General features: G+C 40.6%; 2 protein-coding genes across 4 annotated transcripts in view; both read right to left on the reverse strand.

The window, feature by feature from the left end:
* LOC114650919 (ankyrin repeat and SOCS box protein 9-like) overlaps positions 1-22,798 on the reverse strand; it is a 336,765-nt gene that overhangs the window by 298,198 nt on the left and 15,769 nt on the right. For 2 of the 3 annotated variants that reach the window (XM_051927278.1, XM_028800855.2), the window contains 3 exons: positions 17,573-17,707; positions 10,178-10,369; positions 4,681-5,656 (listed from right to left, as the gene is read on the reverse strand). In XM_051927278.1, the coding sequence (XP_051783238.1) occupies positions 5,532-5,656; positions 10,178-10,369; positions 17,573-17,707 (452 nt within the window). In that variant the 3' untranslated portion in view covers positions 4,681-5,531. Of the gene's footprint in view, positions 1-4,680; positions 5,657-9,311; positions 10,370-17,572; positions 17,708-22,798 lie in introns of those variants that run through there. The other variant, XR_007934862.1, reaches the window with a different exon arrangement.
* On the reverse strand, positions 2-833 carry LOC114644109 (coiled-coil-helix-coiled-coil-helix domain-containing protein 2-like). Its single transcript, XM_051927286.1, has one exon. It carries the CDS (start codon positions 753-755, stop codon positions 288-290), a length of 468 nt encoding a protein of 155 aa, XP_051783246.1. The 5' UTR covers positions 756-833; the 3' UTR covers positions 2-287.

Genomic DNA, 22,798 nt, shown 5'->3' on the forward strand with positions numbered 1-22,798 from the left:
CTTTTTTTTTTTTCAGAACTGCACGATTTTATTTTAATCCATTCGCATCTTTTCAAGCTACATACAGGTCAATACATTAAAATGGAATTACATTATTGTCAGTTCTACTAAAACATGAATAGAGAGAATTTGAATACTTGGCTAAAGTAGATTTCTACATAACAGTTTAACTTCATCCACAGGAAATGAAAGGAAAAAAAACCACATGATTTCTTTATATTACTATCTTCAGAATAATTCAGCAGAACTTCAAAACATTCAGCCAGCATTAAGAGCTTCAAATTATTTTATGACATTCCGTTGACAAACTTGCACTGTTTGAGCACCTCACTGAAGCCTTCACAGAGCTGCAGGTCATTCTGGTTTTGTGCACACTCAATAAACTGATGCAGCTCATATTCACATGGATTACGCTGGCTCTGCTGCTGATACATGGGTGGCGCTGCAGCGACAGGCTCCTGGTAAGTGATGTCTGCCCTTGCTGGTTCAGCATTTCCTCCTCCGCCAAAGCCACCTGCCATTGCATGACCAATAGTGTGTCCTATGGCAGAACCCACAGCAACTCCAGCAGCAGTAGTTGCCATCTGAGCTAACATGCCAGGCTGGCGAGGAGCTGTGGAAGGGGGAGTGACTGCTGATGGAGGTGGGTGTGCAGGAACTGATGAAGCAGAGGCAGCAGGAGCCATTGGTCTGGAAGGCGCATGGCTCATTGGGGAAGGAGATCTTGACATTCTGCTCTGGTTTCCTCTCGGCATCTTTGGGTTTTGATCCTCTATTTACCAGGTAAATGACAGTAGAACAGCAACACTCTCAATGTGCCCTGAGTACAGGAACTTTCTGGGTTCTGTTTAAATGGTGTGAGTATGAACTGAACGTTCAAGGATTTGCTTTGAAATGGTTTGAGACCTCCCTAAAAGGTAGATGTATGTCTGTGTGGTGCAGCGGGTCCACAGCTCATGTCAAAAAGGCCACTTTTTAAATAAATAATCGCCGCACTCGCAGCTTAGCAAGGGGGCGAGGTATGTGTGGCCGAAGTGGTTCCCAGCTCATGCATGATGCAGACGGTCCTCACTAAAGTGCACAGGAGTTGTCTGCATCTGTAATTGGTGCCGGGAGCTGCTAATTGCCACATTTGATCCACGTCTCCATAATAAATAGAAGTGCGAGGTCACTAGGAGAAGAGAAAAGTTAAGAGAGGAAGGCTGGAGAAGTGAGGAGCCGGTGCGAGTGAGTGAGAGACAGCAGACTCACTTGTACAAAGGCAGGAAGCTGGAAGGAGAGCCCTGAGGGAATGTTTGGCTGACACTCAGGGTGGATGGATAGGGTCACTCCTGCTGAGCTTTTCAGAGGAGCAGGAGTGACCAGGATCATGGACAGCTCACCATGTAAGGCCAAGAAGGCAGCGGCAGTCGTGGAGGCTTTGGGCATGGTGAGCCCCAGTGTGAGTGCCGTGGCCGCCGGGGGAAGAAACCCAAGTCTCGGTCCGGCTGCAGCCCGACATAGCCAGGGATCAGAGGGCTACCAGACCATTACTGAAGGAGCTGCATTTTGCTGGTAGAGCGACTCCCCTGTTGCGGGGCCTGGAAGGGAGAAGCAGGGGAATAGCTAGGTTAAAGAAGTATGCACCAGATTTTTTAAAGAAAGACTGCTTCCAGCCGGGATTTTAACCTCGTTGTTTTTAAATGGATGCATTTATTCAATTTTAACCTCCAAAGATTCACCTCTGTTTTAATGAATTATTTATTTAAAGATTTGTGATGCACTCCACTTAATTATTTGAACACTGTTTTTGGTTTTGTTTTTAATAAAAGCACTTTGCACTTTTTGCACCATCCCCTTGCTTTGTTGTGCCTCACTGCCTAGCTCATCGGTGACATTACCAACGGTGTTGGGTTCAGAACTCCCAGAAGCTGGATGGGAACATGGAGTGGAACCCACATCGTCACAGTCTGTTATCGTAGATGGGAACTCCACTCAGCGATCTCCTCTCACACAAGGCGACCCACAAGGTTCTATTCTGGCTCCTCTTCTACTTTCCCTTTATCTGCTCCCCCTGAGGACCATCTTTCAAAAACAAGATATTGTGTATCATTGTTATGCTGATGATACACAGTTACATCTCAAAGTCAGTCCTGACATCACGTCATCTGTAAAAAAAACTGTTGAAATGCTTTGAGGATATTAAATATTGGATGGCACAACATATCTTACAATTTAAAGAAAATAAAACAGAAGTCATTATTTTTGGTCCTACCACATCTGCAGATGAAATCGGCACTCAGTTAGGCTTCTTGGCAGCAATGATTCATAATGGTGTCAGAAACCTAGGTATCATCTTTGAGTCGTCAGTAAGTTTTGAAAAAACAAATCTTCACAGTAGTAAAGTCCACTTTTTACCAAATGAGGCAGATTTCTAAACGTAAATCCTTGCTTTCACAGAAGGACTTGGAAACAGTTATTCATGCCTTTATTACACCTCGGCTAGATTATTGTAATTCGTATTGTAATATGTGGAACTGCCCAAATCTGCTCTGTCATGCCTTCAGCTGGTTCAAAATGCAGAAGGTAGAGTTTTAACTGAATCTAGAAAAAAGGATCAAATTTCCCCCATTTTAACCTCTCTGCACTGGCATTGATTTCACAATCTTCTTGGTTGCTTTTAAAGTCTTGCATGGTCTCTCTCCAAAGTACATCTGCGACCTCCTTCACCCTATGCAGCATCTGGACAACTGTTCCTTGTAGTTCCATGATCTCGGCTGAAGTCGAGTCAAGGGGAGACCGAGCTTTCTCATTTGTTGCTCCTAGGCTTTAGAATGACCTGTCTTCCCACATCAGGTCTTCATCCTCTTTCGAGGTTTTTAAAAGTCGACTTAAGAACTTCTTGTTTTCTTCCGCCTTTTACTGTGTATAATGGGATTGTGGGGGATGTTATAATTGGTTGTGTTTTTAATCTGCTTCAGCATGATTGTTTGTATTGTGTTTACCTTAATGCTTCTTTGTACCACACTTTAACGCAACTTCCATTTTTGAAATGTGCTTTTGTAAATAAATAATCTAATCTAATCTAGAAGTTGAAAGTGTCTGAAATCAAGTGTACTTAAGTATGAAAAGTACAAGTAAATGTAGGGTCCCTCCATGATTTTTATATATGCTGTACAAGCAAAAAAAGCTCTTACAAACTTCAAACAATTCAGACTCGGTTCTTCTTTGCATGTGAGTCATGTTACAATCAGTAAAGTAGGAGCCAGGAAAAGTCTTAATTTAGTAGGGTAAGCGCCAGCAGGACAGGTGTGCAGGCTTCCCCTACTGTAAACCATTGCTGAAAACCCTTCCATAAATTTTAGCAACCCAAACATCTAACTACAATTAAATTACATGGAAAGCATTTCTAAGGGATTACTGGCCCCAAAATGGCCCCTTTTTTTTTGTTCACCGAATTACAAGAAAACTGAGAAAATAAGTTTATAATAAAATAAGTCATTAAAAAACATAATAAAGCATTTCCCTTTATTAAATAAAGTCTAATATAGTACGTTACCTAGACTTTATCACTTCTTGTCTCACATTCAAGGGAATGGTCTTTCGATTTTTCTTGCACATCTGTTTTGGAGTCGTTGTGCCCAGGATGATGTGAGAAAACATGTGAGCAACACACAGGACAAGGTGAGTGAACTACAGCGCATGAACACACAAGAACACCTCGTTGCAGCCCGCAAATCAGCTACGCAACTTATCATGAGGGCAGCGTCTGAACATCACTAACATCCAGCCCCGCCCCAAACACTCAGCCCCGCCCCGTTCTGCAGGCAGCAACAAAGTTTACTTGTAACTACTATGTGGATGACCGGATGTCAATGTTAAGCAGCAAGCTTTTAAAAGTTTGAAAAACTGAAAATTTTAACATGTGCTTATTTGCATAGCTCTTTTATTTTCTGGTTTAATATTGCTGTAATGAACGTGTCCAGTAAAATAACATTGGAGTAAAAGTAGCCAATTGTTTTGAAAAATGTAGTGAAGTAAAAGTGAAAGCAAACCAAACATTTTATACAAAAGTACAGGAAGAATATTCTCAAAATACTAGTATTTCTACTTCATTACTAAACAACATTGTCACAATGTTACAAAACAGATTATGGAAATGCTTGGAGAAAATACATCAGCAATGTGAAAGAAATATTTGAGTTGTTGAATGTGACGGGCCTGGAAACAGGCAGAACTGTGCAGAGAACGGTTAGCTAGTTTGTGCCATGGAGCTAACCTGAGGGTACTTCACTGGCCAACTTCACAATTAACAAAATACATTCTTCCTGGACACATAGCTAGAGGAAATGGATGTTTATATCTGTAGGAAAAAAACTGTGGGCGGCGCAGTGGGTAGCGCTGCTGCCTCGCAGCTAGGAGACCTGGGTTCGCTTCCTGGGTCCTCCCTGCGTGGAGTTTGCATGTTCTCCGCATGACTGCATGGGTTTCCTCCCACAGTCCAAAGACATGCAGTTTAGGTGCATTGGCAATCCTAAATTGTCCCTAGTGTGTGCTTGGTGTGTGTGTGTGTGTGTGTGTGTCCTGCGGTGGGCTGGTGCCCTGCCTGGGGTTTGTTTCCTGCCTTGAGCCCTGGGATTGGATCCAGCAGGCCCCCGTGACCCTGTAGTTAGGATATAGCAGGTTGGGATAGATGGAAAAAACTGTTTTAGGAATCGATCTTGTGGAACGCAATGGGTCAGCATTTTTATTGATTTATTTTCTAGAAACAGCAATTATTGTTCTAAGTGGTGCAAGCATCTCCTGGTGTCATTTGGACATCGAGGGAATAAAGAGCCAACTATAAAACCAGATTCACTGTTTCATGTTTAATAAGAATGTTGCGGTAAGAAGCTACAGTGTATGAACAATTAGGCTGTGTTGAGCTCCTATGAAAACATGGAAAATATTCAAATTTCATGTGGATGTCAGAACTGTTACAGCTCTAAGACCTACAGTATGTATAAATATTTACTTACAGTATGAAGAGGACCATCAGAGAAGTGGATTTAAATTCCATGTTGTGTTTTTGTTTCTCCTCATCTTCAGTTTCTGTGCCGACCTTCCCGTCAAGGACCTCCATTCATCAGGGGCCCCCTGCCTTACTCAGAACCAGCCATGTCTGCAATTGGGCCGATCTAAGTACCCAGAACCGCAGTTCATTTTCTGGTTGGAAGAGATGAGGAACCTTCTCAGTCAGAGGTGAAATATGTCATTGATAGTAAGAGTTACTAAAATAAAAGACAATACACTTGGGAATGGAGATGAAAAAAATTCATTTGTGAGCTGCTATAACTGTGCCAGCAGCTCTTATCTGTTGCAGCTCTGCCATTTTACAGTTCTAACACTAAGAGGGACCGCACCTTTGTCAGGATCTTTCTTCAGCCAGGAAAATAAAACATTTACTTTGTTTCTTTTTTCTCTTTTTTAATTGTTCATTTTACAGTAACATGACAGCTCCCGGCTGTTGCTCTTTGGTTTTTAACTGTCCAGCCTAGAAATCCATTTGAATGTCATCTGTACATGAGGAAGCACTTAAGCTCAGATGGGATGTCAAGTCGGGATATTTCCTTCAATCTGCTTCGCCCCAAATGTTTTCTAATTGATAGGCGGCACAACTTCATCAAAGTCAGAGGTCCTAAAGAAAGATGCCATAAATTTTAAGTAGGTATCCAGTGTTTATTTTTAACATTACCATTAATATTAAACATTATTATTCTGTACAACATACATAAAAGGAGGCACGAGAATATGTTCAGAGTGATCACACATTCAGTACATGCAGTAGGATTGTGCTGTATTGGCACAGGAGAGCCATTTAGTGTTCATCTTGACAGTTAATCTCCTTTTGGTTGCTTCATTCTCCCGTAGTTTAATGAAGGTCACTGCACTTAAACAAAGCTTTGCACTGTTGTATTTCGTATTACCTGATTATGAAATATTAATCTATTTAATATAATACATTAGAATCATTTACAGAGTTGGCTGACACCTTTTCCCAAGCTAATTTACAACATTTATGATACAACTGCTTCCAATCCTTTGGGTTTTCCAAGTGGAGCACAGGCAGGTCACATGACTTGCTCAGGGTCAGACAGTGTCATTAGCAGGATCTGAACCCACAGCTTCAGGGTCTGAAGTCCAAAGCCTTAACCACTGCACCACACCACCTGCTAATGTGAGCCACTTTCTGTGTACCCGGCAGCTGCACCACAATTAGAGGGAGTTTACTGCTCGGTGAAAGCAGTTTTGCTGAAATTCAAGCATATTTAAGCTATCAATGATGTCAAATATAACTAAGGATGCGTAATAAATCGCTAAATGAAGAGATAGGGAGCTTGAGGAAATGGATCATCTGAAGAGGGAAAGGCAAGACTAGCAAGAGAAACTGCAGCAAAGTGTACAAGAAGAACAAATGGAAGTGATGAAGAAGTGTGTAGCAGACGTGAAAATGAACTGTAGCACAAAAATCACAACATGCAAATGATGATGACATCTCGATAACCCAGAACTGACTGGTCACCGACTCATACAGACTCACCTTTCAGCTTAAGCTTTTGACAGCGTTCTGTAAAACCTGCCTTTACTATGACTATTAACAAGTCCTAAAGGCAAACCTTAAATAAGATGGGTGTTTTATTATCATGTCTGTGGCATGGGAAACCACATGTAGCTTTCTCACAAGCCAGAAGAACATCTGACGTGAAAATTAGAATTACAGCTAATTCTCAGCTAGGAAGATTACTTCCGAACCACAAGAAGGTGTTTATTCAAAACCTATTTGAAATCTGACCGAAACAAAGTTAAAATATTTAACACAGGCTGTTCATTTTTTTAAAGAAAATAACAATGGCTTTCAAAAATGCCCTTCCAGTGCTTTCCAAAGAGAGCCTGTTAGGCACCATGCACAAGAGGGTCCACGTCCCCTGCTGTGAGTAACTTACTTGAACTAGCTAATATTTCTGAACTTAGATTTAAATAATGTATCGTGGACCAGCCATTTCTGTGGATTCAGAAAGTACACAGGCTCCTTCATTGTTTCACATTTTGTTATTTTGCAGCCTGAGCTAAACATGTATAAATTCCATTTTTTACCACTTCAAGCAACACTGAATAATTTCTAAGTTCACTTCTTCTTCTTCTTCTTCTTCTTCTTCTTCTTCTTCTTCTTCTTCTTCTTCTTCTTCTTCTTCTTTCAGCTGCTCCCATTAGGGGTTGCCACAGCGGATCATCTTCTTCCATATCTTTCTGTCCTCTGCATCTTGTTCTGTTACACCCATCACCTGCATATCCTCTCTCATTATGTCCATAAAACTTCGCTTAGGTCTTCCTCTTTTCCTCATCCCTGGCAGCTCTATCCTTAACATCCTTCTCCCAATATACTCAGCATCTTTCCTCTGCACGTGTCCAAACCAACGCAATCTCGCCTCTTTGACTTTGTCTCCCAACCGTCCAACTTGAGCTGATCCTCTAATGTCCTCATTTCTAATCCTGTCCATCCTCGTCACATCCAATGCAAATCTTAGCATCTTTAACTCTGCTACCTCCAGCTCTGTCTCACTGCATCTTGTATTTAAGTTGCTCACAGCAGGGACAGAGCCTTACTCATTTCTGTTTTTAGGATCATAGAAAACACAACCAAAAAACAAAGTGATGGTAGATGCTTATGGCCCATGTCGCTCTCATCTAACTCCCTTCTTTGTCCTGTCTGTGTCCTGAAGAGATGTGCTCTGTCACTATGCTACGTAAAGAGTGCTACATAACAATAAACTGAATTGAACTGAATTAAAGTAATCGCCCCCATGATGCTTTCAGGAATATCACAAGATGATTAAACTAAATAAACAATGTGCCTGTTCCCAGTGTCTTGGGTTCAAATCATCTGGATAAGCACATCAATGGACTTTAAACCACAAGGTTTTCAGCTCAGTTCCTACCTCTGAAACACTCTGGGACGCTGAACAAGTCAATCAGCCACCCAGGCTCTAACTGAAAAAATAAATGTATACACCGGCATTATGGTCTGTACCTGTGAAGTGCTTTCTACCTATAAATAAAATGCATGATTACTACTTCATCTGACTAGTTTTATTAAATAATGTAACAAGCTGTGCTGAAGGGTTTTAGAGACTACACATTTAGAATTAACAGCTGGGTTGGTTGACAAAGAAATGGCTGAAACAGACGTTAGTTATCCTGTAGACAAAGTGTATCATATGATTTTTTGGTGACTTCTGTAATTTGTACCGTTTATGAATATTTAACTGTTGAAATTTCACAGTAGCACATTGCCTGTTAAGTTAGAATTTCCCTGTATGGTTTACATTTTTTCTACATCCAGTCTTCATTATATTACCCACATAGCATACTGTGAACACTTAGTTACATGTGTAAAGAAATGCCTGACACACTCCTCAGATAAACTCCTTTTACTACACAAAGAACTCTGTGTTTTCTTCCTAGTTTTTCTTATATGGTGCATTCTAAAAGTATACACACTCCTTCACTTTCTGCACGTTTTACAGTGTTGTAGATTTAATTTTCAATGGATATATTAGCCATTTTGGCCCATCATTCTACACTCAATCACCCTTAATGACAAAGTGAAAGCAAGATTTCAGCAAGGTTTGCAAATTTATTAAAATTAAAAAACATAAAATTTCCCATTTATGTAAGTTTTCAGACCCTTAATTCAGACTTTTCAGAAGCTCCTTTGGCAGAAGTTACAGTTTGGGATCATCTTGGGTGTGTCTCTACAGGATTTGCACACCTGGAGGCTCATGTATAAATGGTGTATATGCACAAAAATGTTGCGTAAGAATGTTTCCACACTCAAATCGCAATATATAAAACCTAAACTTGGAGTAAAGCCATGCACATCTTCACGGTAGCTCATACCCTGGTGTACGCAAGTTCTGCGCTTGGTTTTGCAGACTGGCAGCACCCAGCATCAAAGCAGTGCTACTGTTCCTGTGTGGTTACCCTTTCTGTTTTAGATCCACATCCCTGACGCAGCTTTATAAATACACTGAAATTAACCACATATTGTTTATTAGTTTAATGCATCTGATTGTAATTAACCTGTAACAATATAATGGTCCACAGAATGGTCAAACTATTCTAAATACCATAGCTGCTTTAGCGTTGTTACTCTCGCTGCACCTTCTTTTTCTTCGTTCAGCTGCTCCTGTTAGGGGTTGCCACATCGGATCATCTTTTTCCATATTACTCTCACTGCACCACTCAGAGTATTTATATCACTGTATCTGAGTGTGGAATCACAGCTGTACAACAGCTGATCGGAAAGAGAATTATCAGTATACAGCATCAAGCACACGCTGCCTCAGCCTTGCTGCCTATTTGAACTACTCTCATCCGACAAACGCTTCACAGCCTTTCCTGTTCGGACCTCGCTGTTCACAAACAGTTTCATCCCAAGAACTCTAAACGCATTCAATCAGTCCATCAAGTGCTCCTTGTAGAACAGGTTGCCAGTTTGTCCTTATGGAAAATGTATCCATTCCATTTTAAATGACATCTCCAGCATTATAAAGTGTGCTGAAAGTGAAGGACACTGAAAACTTTCTGAATCCACTGATATTTTAATTACAGGTCCATCCTGCTTAATCCACTTCGGGGTCACGGGATCAGAAGAAATCCTAAGAGCATTAAGCACAAGGCAGAGGCCAACCGTCACAGGGCACCTGCTTAGTTTAGTGCTGGCAATTGACCTGACTTGCATATCTTTATGTTGTAACACAGGGAGGACATTAAATTCTACAGAGTGGGCAACAGTGCTAGAATTTGAAGTCAGGACTCTAATGCAGTGGGACAACCACTGCACCATCATGGACTTACACAAATGACTTTTAGTGATGGAATTGATAGAGATTTCAAACAAGCGAATTAAACATTAAACAGCAGGCTACCATTAAACATATACATTTCTGTATTTTCCAAATCTATGGGGCTTCTGGTCACACTATACCATCTAAGTGAATTGTACTTGGAAAAAAAATTGCTTTGAATGTATTCGTGTAACATATATTGTTATACATTTATTATGTATAATTATTATAAATTATTATAAATAGATACATTAACAGTAGGCATTTTTCCCATTTGTTATGTCCATATCATTTAGGGATACTGAATCTACCTTCTCGCTGCAGAAGTAGTCTCCTCACATCACTGCCTGGTGCTGCCAGCTCCAAAGGGCACTTGCCCTCAGCATTCCTTGCTCTGACATTGGCACCATGATCAAGAAGAAGTTGGACCAAGTCAGAGTTGAAGCTTCTAGCAGCAGCATGAAGAGGGGTGTCCTGTTCTTTACCAGTGTTCACATTTGCACCTTCAAAATAAGGGTTTAAAATAAAGAAATATTAAAATTTTAGCTCAACTGATTAATCATGCAATAATTCACAATTTTATAGCAGTCGAGCACTGATGTTAATAAATCAGCTCATATATTTGCCTATTTTTTCCAAGTCAATATTACTGGGGAGACATTTAAATCCCGGCTCAGTCGCTGTGTGAATTTTGTCCCTTGTCCAGAACATTTTTTCCAAGTACTGCCATTTTCCTTTCATATCCCAAAACAGAACATGTGGTCTGGTCTGTGCCTTACACCTAATGCAGATTGATAGATGAAAGGAGGAGCACATCACGTTCAATACATGACCAATTGCCAGGCTCTACACAAGTGGGAATGAACTGCTAATACATCGGAGTAGACTGATGGTCTGAGCTGTTTGCACAGAAGAATCGGGATAAGTACAGATAGCAAGAAGAACAACCAATTTGTGAGTAAAATGCAGAAGAACGATATTAAATTTTACGTTTGATTTGAAAGGCTGCACTGATCGACTATCATGAACAGACCTGAGGACAAAGTTTGAGAAAATGAGACCCAGAAATCTACTTGAGCTTTCACTGAGAGTGGCATAACCAGTCACTGGAGTAACGAGAAGGCAGCCATCAGAGCCACTCGGGAGTTCTGCAGGTTGGTGTTTTTCCTTTTTAACATTGTCAACTGGACATACTTTCATAACATAACATTCTCAAAGCTGCTTAAAGAAACTTTGATATTTTTCAAGTCAAAGTTGTTACTTCACAATCATGGTATATGTTAATTTGCTACATGAAACTGCATTCTAAAGTGAAGCATTAGACATATGTAAGCGAAAGACCTGTGTGTGTATGGAGCAGTCCTCTCTGCTCAAGCTCAACCACAGCCACTAGGTGGCGCATGCATGCACTTTTACATTTTTTGGACGTTTGCATGCACCTCACTTCTCACTACGAAAGACGTGCATGCAGCAAACGTTGCCACACTACAATGACGTCGTGCTAATGACACAGATGAAGAGACAGAACATTAAAACAAAACAAATGCCGCTACTCAACAACGTGCAAGTGAAACACCTCAGCAATGGAGGGCAAGGCTTGAAGTTTTGTCGAGACAAAGATTAATAGGACTCATATGCCAGCAATATGGCTAAGATATGATATCGCCAATGTCTTCTTATGAAAGCCAGTGGGGCTGCAAGCACAGGTGGGTCCACGTCCTCTGCACTGGGTCATTCTTAAGAGTTAGCTGAACTCTCTCTAAGTTCATGAATATAGTTAAACTGCTAGGGAGTCTTCAGGTTGTTTTATGTCCCAAAGATCACACGCAGCTAGTATTTTATAACCTTGAAAAAATAATTATCCTGCTCTTGCATTTTATAATTAAGCTATTTGGTACTAGAATCTAGGGCGGCACGGTGGCGCAGTGGGTAGCGCTGCTGCCTCGCAGTTGGGACACCTGGGGACCTGGGTTCGATTCCCGGGTCCTCCCTGCGTGGAGTTTGCATGTTCTCCCCGTGTCTGCGTGGGTTTCCTCCGGGCGCTCCGGTTTCCTCCCACAGTCCAAAGACATGCAGGTTAGGTGGATTGGCGATTCTAAATTGGCCCTAGTGTGTGCTTGGTGTGTGTTTGTGTGTGTGTCCTGCGGTGGGTTGGCACCCTGCCCAGGATTGGTTCCTGCCTTGTGCCCTGTGTTGGCTGGGATTGGCTCCAGCAGACCCCCGTGACCCTGTGTTCGGATTCAGCGGGTTGGAAAATGGATGGATGGATGGATGGTACTAGAATCTCAGATTGAAACAAACATCTTAAAACTTACCAAATACAGTATGTCAGCTATGAAGTAGCAAAGGTTTTGATCTAAGAAACCATACCTTCGCATTTCTGAGGCATGCATGTGACAAAAAAAGCAAACTGGAAATAATACAGATTATCACAGATTCTTGGTAGTGTTTCCTTGCAGTAGGGCTACGCTGCTTGCTTGCTTATTTGCTCGTAGTGGGCGATGTGGATGATGTGACAACAGATCTGTTCTGTTTATTATCCTACTTTTGCTTCTGCAGTTTCTGTTCCACTGTGGCTTGTAATAACAGACAGATGCACGCTCAAATCATACAATTATTTTTTTTTTTTTAAACAGCACCTACTTTTCGCCTGTTACATTCTGTGTTCTTATTTTACATAGCCCACAGTGTAAGATTCGCACTGAGTGGGTGGTAGTGTTGTTGTGAGCAGCTCACATAACAGCTCCATTATACTTTACACACATAGCAAAAAATCTGAAATGAAGTGATTACACGGCATTGGATTTTTTAATAAAAGCCTTCGATTTTTGAAAGAGCCAAATCACCTACCCATCACTCTGTCTTTGGCATGTTCTGCACTCATGTGATTAAAAAAATACACAAAAAAAAAACAAAAAAGGCAGAGTGTGTGATAGAGCCCAACCACATTGAAACAGAATTAAGCACTACAAACCAATTATTATTAATGCCTGCTGAGTCAGTCTTGCTGAGGACATGGTAATAAAAGAACTAAGGACAACATTTTGAATGAGTAAATTCACTTACAGTCACTGACACCAGTCAGTCCATAAAAACCCACAGAGAACATGCAGACTCCTTGTAGACCCTGGTGCTTTGAGACAGGAATGACAGCTCTGAGCTACCACTTTGCATATATTAAAAACATCTACTATATGTACTAAGTTTTAACCTGATTACGCTAAATGTATACCTACCACCTCACTTTGCTCGCTAACCCCCAACGCACTACACGCCAGCCACTTCGCATTTCTGCTGTTCGTGTTGTGAAGAAGGGGGCTGAACGCACCCCAAGGATATGCGGTTGCTCCTCCGAAACCCCCTCTTAAACGGTGATACAATGGGAAACAAATACATTTTTTTTTTACCTCTTCTTTGCTCGATCAGCTGCTGGCTTGCTGCTGCTGCCGTGCCACGTGATCTACGTCTTGCGTGGCGCACTTCTGCCATATACCCTATGTCCATATATTCGATCTCTTTTTGCTTTTACCTTTTCATCAATATCGCATTGAATTTTAATTCCAGGGGCGGCACGGTGGCGCAGTGGGTAGCGCTGCTGCCTCGCCGTTGGTGGACCTGGGGACCCGGGTTCGCTTCCTGGGTCCTCCCTGCGTGGAGTTTGCATGTTCTCCCCGTGTCTGCGTGGGTTTCCTCCGGGCACTCCGGTTTCCTCCCACAGTCAAAAGACGTGCAGGTTAGGTGGTTTGGTGATTCTAAATTGGCCCTAGTGTGTGCTTGGTGTGTGGGTGTGTTTGTGTGTGTCCTGCGGTGGGTTGGCACCCTGCCCAGGATTGGTTCCCTGCCTTGTGCCCTATGTTGGCTGGGATTGGATCCAGCAGACCCCCGTGACCCTGTGTTCGGATTCAGCGGGTTGGAAAATGGATGGATGGATGGATTTTAATTCCATGTTTGGAATTATATCGTGACAACACAATGTATAAATGCCCGTGAGTGAATATTGTTTCTTTCTCTCTACAAGAAATGTGTCTGACATTAGCACTTATGGGATTTCACTTTCACCAGACAAAAAATCTTTCAATTCTCGCGGATACGCCTCTTCATTGGGAAGAAACACTACTTTTTTTTCCCCTGATGGCAACACGAATTATACGATCTACAAGTCCATCCATTCATCCATTTTCCAACCCGCTGAATCCGAACACAGGGTCACGGGGGTCTGTTGGAGCCAATCCCAGCCAACACAGGGCACAAGGCAGGAACCAATCCTGGGCAGGGTGCCAACCCACCGCAGGATCTACAAGTCTCCGACTCAAAGTTTAAATCTGAACAATATATTCGATCTCTTTTCGCTGTTCCATTATTTCACAGAGTAATAATTTCCATTTGTTTGTGCTAATGGAATCTTTACTATCCTTTTTTTGAGACTTTCAAATTTTCGTACTTTCATTATCTCTAACCTGCTCTGCATGTATATCGCGCCAACGTTTTTGAATTCTTTACGACGTTCTACTTTGTCATCTACTCTTTGTTTTATTTCGGGCCCCGGTGTGGTTAAAACTCTTGGTACAAAGACTCGTCTCGCGGGACGTGAAGGTGTCTCTCTGAGAAAATCACATCTCGTCTCCTTCCAACCTTCCAAGGTTTTTTTTATAATGGAGAGATAATGTCTATTCAGGTCTTGACACTTGAAAGGCAATCTTTCTCTCGCTAGATTACCAAAGCATAAGTGCATTATCACTTTGGAAGCATCAGGCAATATTATTGTGAAATCAGTTTCCGCATAGTGAAAGAATGCAACTTTTTTGGTTATTATTGTTTAGTTGTCTACAGAACTTAGACAACAATTCACATCTGGGCATCAACATTCAATAATAACAATAACGGCCTTGACAAAGACTATCTGAGGGGAATTCACACCCCCTGGTCCTGAAAGATTAGCAGCAAAGAAAAGTGCATAACCAGTCTCCCTTTCAATTGTCTGAATGTCACAAAATGTTTTACTTTTTTTAGATGGATACATTGTCTCATAATATGTGTGCAGTCCCAAAATGCATCATATTAATACTCAGTAACATTTTTGGCTTGAAAAATGTATGTTTTATGTTAGGTGGAGAGTGCAAAGAAACACATGGGCTTCTAAGGCTGCACTCTGCATGGTGCCATGCTTCAAGGACTTTCATTCAAAGGGAGTCTTTTAGTCAAGTTGCTGGTTAAAATAAAATAACTAACAGTTTACATTTTGACAGAGTTATTGATGATAATAAAATTGTTTTTAATAAATTTCTTTACATTTTTTATGAGTTTTGATAGAGTTCATTATTTATCATATATGCATAGACCATAGAGTCCTGGCAGTAAATGGCCCAGCAGCCAATGTGTTAACTGGGACTCCAAAGTGACCTGCTGTGAGCGACTAGGAATGAACTGGCACTCCAACCAGGCTGCTTACTGCTTTGTGCCTCATGCTTCCTTATAATATATTAGGACTTGAATGATTTAAACAACTGCAACTTATAAAATATACAGATGCTTTAATTAGTTTGTTGTTTATGTTTATATAGATTTGTCAGTTTTGCATGGATTAAAATGTGTCTTTTTGTGTTAGCATTTATATTTGTACATCTATGAAGGTGTCTTGAGTCTGTCTTCTGTGAAATGCTTTACTGATTTTGGACATTTTGATATTTAATACTACAAAGCTAAGGACAAATTACATGATGTGGCTATGTTTAAAAAGTTTGGGTAACACTTTAGTTTAGGTACTGCAAAAATGTGTCTATTACTCATTTACTATCATGTAACAAGACCTTAACAAACACTTCTTTGGATCTTTACGACACTTACAAAACATCAGTAAAGTGTTTATTCCATCTCTGCAATGTGACTAACAAAACTTCACTTTGGAGAGATGGCGGCTTAACTGAGACACACTTCTTTTGATATTACATATTTAGTGTAAGACCTGTGTATTGTTCATTTTAATAATTATTTTTACCATTATGTCAGTATGCCACCCAGCACACTTTACTGATTCATTATAAGGGTAATAAAGACAAAATGAAGCCTTTGTTAAGGTCTTGTTACATAAGAGTAAATGTGTAATAGATGTGTTTTTGCAGTACCAAAACTGAAGTGTTACCAGAATTTGTTAGTATGTGGTAGTCTTGTTCTCAAGTGAAATATATTTTGTTAAAAAACAGGAGGTGGGATAATTCCTATCAATTATGGAGAATCCACTGCATCCACTAAACAGTGTCATCTCCAGACAGATGAGCAGCTTCAGCGACAGACTGCTGTCACTGTCCTGTTCCACTGACAGACTGAGGAGATCGTTCCTCCCCCAAACTATGCGACTCTTCAATTTCACCCGGGGGGGTAAATGTTAACATTATTCAAAGTTATTGTCTGTTTTTACCTACATTTTTATTACTCTTTAATATTGTTTTTTTTTTGTATCAGTATGCTGCTGCTGAAGAATGTGAATTTCCCATTGGGATTAACAAAGTATCTATCTATCTATCTATCTATCTATCTATCTATCTATCTATCTATCTATCTATCTATCTATCTATCTATCTATCTATCTATCTATCTATCTATCTATCTATCTATCTTCTGAACTTCTAACATACAGTATAAACAAAGATTTTTTGAAAAGTGACCCAAATTAATTTATAATTGTAGCTGGTCCGGTATAATTGTGATGGTTTGTTATTAATCAATAAATAGCACCCATGAGTAGACATTGTGTGCCTATCAAGTTCTTAAACAATAATGTGGCATCAGCTACTGGTTTGATCATTTGAGGAGCTTACTCAAAGGAAGCCCTGAATAGTGAAATTAAATTACCAGCCTTCCCAAGTAATTCATAGCTACATAAGGAAGGGCCGCTGAGTGCTGTCATGTTACTTTGATTTTCTTGGCAGCGGCGCTAATGTCTGACAATACAGGAGTCAGCTGATGTCCAGTGCAGAATGCAAAAAGACCCGAGGCAGCTGCTTTGTGGGTTTTTACTGTGTTGAAGTACCAGCTCATAGCCTGATCTCACAGACTCCCTTAGTTCTCAGTGTTTGGAGCTTCAAAGTATTTATGGAATTTATGTAGTGAGATGTGAGAGGTATTTCCCTTGAAGTTCTACCATTCACCAAAATGGTTGCCCTGAAACTATATCCCCAGATTGTTCTTGCATTCCCATTTTCTTTGTGTTTCATTCCTGGATTACACATCTGACATCTGAGTAATATGCAGCAGTATATTTTTTAAATGAAAATGGCATTATGACTAAGATTTTTGATATAACTGATATAGCAGTTATACACCTACAGTACCTCATTGAACTGTCATGGCAGGAGTATTTGGCTTGAGCAGTTTATCTGCAAAAGCAGAGTTTTTTATATCTTGTTGGGACCTGATCTCTTATCATCTTTATTCAGACCTGTTAATTCACAAGTACACATTGGGTATGCTAGTGTCGGACTCTTAGTAGATCATCTGAAAATCTGCTGCACTTCATCTCTTCTCCTTAGAACAATGAGGCCTTCTCATTTGGAGAACAAATTTCTACAAGTCTGGCTTTTCTGAAACAAGATTGATCGCTGTTGGAGTTGTGTGCAAGTTTCACTCAATCAGTACGAGAAATGACATAGAAATTAACAACATGACTGGCAGGTGACATGTACAGGGATTATAAGTCATAAACGATTTACCCAATTCCAGCAGTTTTCGAGTCGTCTCCAAATGTTGCTTTGCGGAAGCAGCATAGAGGGGTGTCCCCAAATGTTTAATATTGTAGTCAATGTCTGCGCCATGCTGTGTTAATGGATCAATGCATGCTGTGTGACCTTGAAGGAAATAAAGGACATTAAAACCATCATGTATTGACATATACTTACATACATACATTTTCTACACTTGCTTATTATTAATAAATGTTGAGAAGCCATTGCAGCATCGTCAATAGCAATGTAATTCCTAATCCTACTTAGCAACAGACACACAGACATATACATTTACACACACTGGGCCAGTTTGAATTCATCAGTCCACCTAACCTGCATGATCTTTGGGGTGGAAAAAAAATCCATGCAAATATCAGGAAAATATACAGAGTCCACCAAAACCAACTCCAATAGTCACAAATAACTGGAAACATTATAGTTAACAATTAACCTGACACACAGGTCTTTTAAATGAAGGAAGAGGAACAGTTGGAGGAAACTCACATGGACACGTAAGGAACACGCAGTAGCTACACAGACAGGTCTTTGGTCCTTGGCGCAGTGAGACAGCACACATAACCATTAAAGTACTGCGCCAAGTATCAGGTCCAGGCTTAAACACAGGCTTACCAATCACAAATGTAAGAACACACTTGCCAGTTGTGGTTACGTCATTGTTTTACCAGCTTCACAATACTCTACATACACAATTCTGGCTTGAAATACTGTGTAGCTGATGTGATCATTTCTAGATAGACTCGTAGATAGTTAGGTAGGTACAGTATTGGAGAGAAAGTGCTACAGCACAAGAGATGCCATGAGGTGAATGCAGCTGAGCACGCGGAGTCACAAATGTGGCATAGTCTGATGGTGGCCAGGCCTGTGGACTTCTTATCACTGCTTGAGACAGGCAGCTGAATTGGTGGCAGATTCGATTGCAGCAGCCACACTTTGGCCAGTTATGGTCCTGATGTCTGAGTCATTAAGACATGTGGTTTTGTTGGAACTGACAATTGCTTGGGAAGACAGAATGGAGAAGGCAAATGAAAGAAAAAAGGTCAGCTACAAAGAACTGCTAGATAAGTGCCAGATGCAGAGGTGGCATGTACGAGGTCTGACAATTAAGTTTGTGAACTTGTCACAGTGCGCTTACATTGGCAGCAATGTACAAACAGCTGGGTAAGATTTCATAACCTTTGTATATCAGTGTCTCACAGCTGTTTTCATGTCGACGTTTGGCGGTGTCTTGCTGAGTGGCGTTCATTATTGTTGTTACGTGTTCTTGTGTGCCGTCACGAGAATATCTGAGCTTCCATTAGAGCAATGAACAAACACCAGCTCACACAGCACTGTCTGTGAGGGAGTTTGTAGCCAGTAAACAAATAACTGTATTGGAACACCGTCCCTACTCACCTGGGGGGTATTTTTCGTATGTGGATTACTCATTTAGCTGGATGTAATTGTTGACGATTTGGCCTGATTCTGGATCTGTCGGTTTTTTGAAACTCTTGCTGGGTGTGTTGTCATAGCAACACATCCTAATCCTCAAACCTGCTCGGAGCAGGTTTGTTCGATGTAAACAAGGATTAGCTCACACACATAATCAGTGTCTATGCGTGGAATTCATTCAGTCATGACTTCGCCGTTCATGAATGAGCGACCAATTGATATCGGTACGCAAATTATAAGAAGAGAATTTCATATACAGGGGTTTGCACAATCGGCAAGATCCTTTATTGCTCCCGGAGGAAATTCTTTTCGAAAGATACCGCTTTAGCCAAGGGGGAATATTGTACCTCAAAAATGTATTAGGACCTTATATTCGAAGTCAAACTCGGCGAAGTCGGACTCTCACAACCACACAGACAGTAGGCATTGCTTTGAGGTTTTTTACAAGTGGCACTTTTTTATATACTGTAGGCGATGCGGAAAATCTAACTAAAAGTGCAGTTTGCCAGGCAATTCGTAAAGTCTGTATGGCTCTGAAATATTTCCTTCAGGTTTTCATAGTGTTTCCTGGTCACCTGCGTGTGCAGACAAAAGAGATGTTTCATGCCATTGCAGGTAGGTAACACACAGGCAAAAACACCCACAGTCCCATGAAGAATCTCACAATCAGCCTAACATTCTCATTACCAGGATTTCCAAATGTGATTGGGGCACATGGGACTGACCAGAGTGGAGTTTGATTTGGAAAATGTACCTCTCCTCCTTATGAATAATCAGACACAGTGTCTTCATCAAATATTTGACCTTCGTCAATATCTCGTTGGTCAGACACAGGTTCAAGGGATATGACATTCCCTGCAACTGGCCCAACAAAAAAAGAGGGCTATATGGAACATACCTATGGCACACATGGAGGACAAATATATGCAATGACCATCCTTTACCTGAAATGAAGTGACCACTGCATCCTGCCACTAGTTCTGAGGAGGAGCTTCCCCCTGGAATGCCCTCAGAAACAGGGCAATGGGCATTTTGCTGGAGAGCCAACTCTTCTGCAGGGGTTAGGTCTGGACCGCATGGACCTCCAGCTGTTTTTTGCTTTTCTGCCTTCTTATTAGCTTTAAAATTAATGTTCTTTACATTATATATGATTCTTTATGTCAACAATTCTTTAAATAGTTATATATCAATATTTACCAGTTTGAAGTATATTCTTGTACTTCACTTTAACCTGTTCCAGTGTTCTCCTTGTGCTCACGTTTGATCTGGAATTATGACATATTAAATAATAATTATTCTGATACATAGGAAATGAAACGCTGCTTTCGGTAAGTACAATGCACACGCATTTAATTTGTCGGCCACTTTTTGCCAGCCGTCTTTTCTGGTTTGGGCTGCTTTTGCAGTGTTACCCCTTGTGCATATTAAATCTTGAAATTCTTCATGTCCTTCGAATGAAAGGTCTTGCTCCGCTTGTGTGAAAAAAAAAATGCACCCCTTCTTTCGTCATTTTGTTACAGCCTATCAAAGACTTGCTGATCATGTTTTCTAGACTCAATATATATGGGCTTTTCAATCAGCGCGAGCGCGCACATTCATCTCGGATGATTAGATCCAGCTAGACTAATCTACTACACAGCTGCGTTTGAAAAACCAACTTATCCCGGATGAGTGTTACCGGCATTAACTCATCCAAGATGAGGCACCTGATCTCGGATGATTTAAGCGACGTACGGAAAATACCCCCCTGATCTGGCCCCCAGTGACTTTTTTCTTTACACGAAGATAAAGGAAATATTGAAAGGAAGACATTTTGATGACATTCAGGACATCAAGAGAAATACAACAACAGCTCTGATGGCCATTCCAGAAAAAGAGTTCCAAATTTGCTTTGAAGGGTGGGCTAGGCACTGGCGTTATTGCATAGCTTCCCAACGGGAGTACTTTGAAGTTGACCATAGTGAGGTCACCATTCAGCCATGTGGTATGTAGTACTTTCTCTAGGATAAGTTTGTGAACTTAATTGTCAAACCTCATACAGTGTCTGTCAGTTGGGGTGGGCTGTAGAGGTTTTGCAGGGCAATCACTTTATGGGGTCCTAAAGTTCTTTGGTATCACAGGACAGCACAGCAGGAAAGCCTTCAGGATATCCCAGAGGCTGCAGTGAGAGCCTCAGGATGGCTGTTATCAAGTGGGGAGATCTGATGGACAGCAAATGCTGCTTGGTCACAAGTTGGAGTCTGACTAAACCCAGCTGGGTCTCTTGGGCGAAGGTGTATGATTGTCAAAATACCTGAAGCACCGTATGACCCAAAGGTAATCACCGCTGATGATGTGATCAAGTGCAATGCAAGATGTGTGAAATGACATAACAAGAAATTTGACAAATAAGAGGAGACCATTCGGTGCATCGAGCTCGTATGTTTAGCTAATAGCTAAGCTGTCCTGATATCTCATCTAGGTACTTCTTAAAGGTTGTTAAGATTTCTGCTTCTGCTACATATTTTAGTAATTAGGGGTCAATGTAAAATGCCAGGACTGGCTATTTATTTCTTTAAATCTATGGAAAATATGTAACAATTTTGTATACCAAATGCATATTTACTAGGTTAATAAAGAAATAACTTTGACTTGGAAAATATTGAACTTTTAAATCATGGGACACACTTAGTTGCTCTCCTCCGCACAGCTTCAAGTGCTGCTATGTCTTTCTTCCGGCATGCTAATCAGAATTGCACAGAATGCTCTAGATGAAGTCTCAACAGTGCGTTACAAAGTCTGAGCATAACATCCCTCGATTTCAGTTCAACAGTTTTTACAATATGACCTAACAGTTTACCATTTTAATAGCTTCTGAACATTGCTTAGATAATGAATATTATGTGTCAGCATAATCCGCTAAATCCTTTTCAGAGGTCACTTCCTGTAGGACAGTGTCTCCATCTTGTATTCATAACTGAGATTCCTTTTGTAGCACTTCGCACATTCTTTTTTTTTACATTAAACAGCATTTTCTAAGTGTTTGCCCAGTTCCAAAGTCTTTCTAAAATGGTTTTACTGTCTCCTCAATGTTTCCTATTGCTCCAGCTATGGTGTCATCTGTGAATTGCACAATTTTACTAACTACACCAGAGTCAGTATTATTAATTTAAATCAGAAAAAGTAACGGACCAAGGACGGACCCTGGAGAGACGCCACTGATGGCCTCACTCCAAGTGCAGCATTCTCCTCTTATGTGGACTCTTTATCTCCTGCTGGTTAACCAACTAGAGATCCAGTTTTGTAGATTACCTACAGCTTCTAGGTTAAGAATGAATCTTTAGTGTGGGACTGTATGAAAACGTGTTGAAAATCTAAGTAAATTATGCCATATGCTTTACTGTCATCATTAATTCCAGTTGCCTGTTGGTTTGGCAAGACCTTCCTCTTTTAAACCCATGCTGGGTGTTACTTAGTATTTCATTTTCATACTAAGTATTTTTTACATACTTCCAGTTTTCTCACTTATTTCTTATTAGCAAAGTAACCGCGCTTTGCAGCGGTGAAGTAGTGTGTTATAGAAGTTATGAAAAAAAAGGAAACATTTAAAAAATAACATAACATGATTGTCAATTTAATTGTCGTAGGCTTATTTTAGTATTGAGAGTGAATCTGATGTTTGTAAAGAGTTTAATTTATGATTGTAAATGTTCTGTAAGAGAAATGCACATTTTTAGGATGTAAGGATCTCTTTGTAAACGATGTTTGCAGTTCTGTCCTCGGGCT

Source organism: Erpetoichthys calabaricus, chromosome 4 (assembly GCF_900747795.2).
Source record: "Erpetoichthys calabaricus chromosome 4, fErpCal1.3, whole genome shotgun sequence".
In the NCBI taxonomy this organism is placed as follows: Eukaryota; Metazoa; Chordata; class Cladistia; order Polypteriformes; family Polypteridae; genus Erpetoichthys; species Erpetoichthys calabaricus.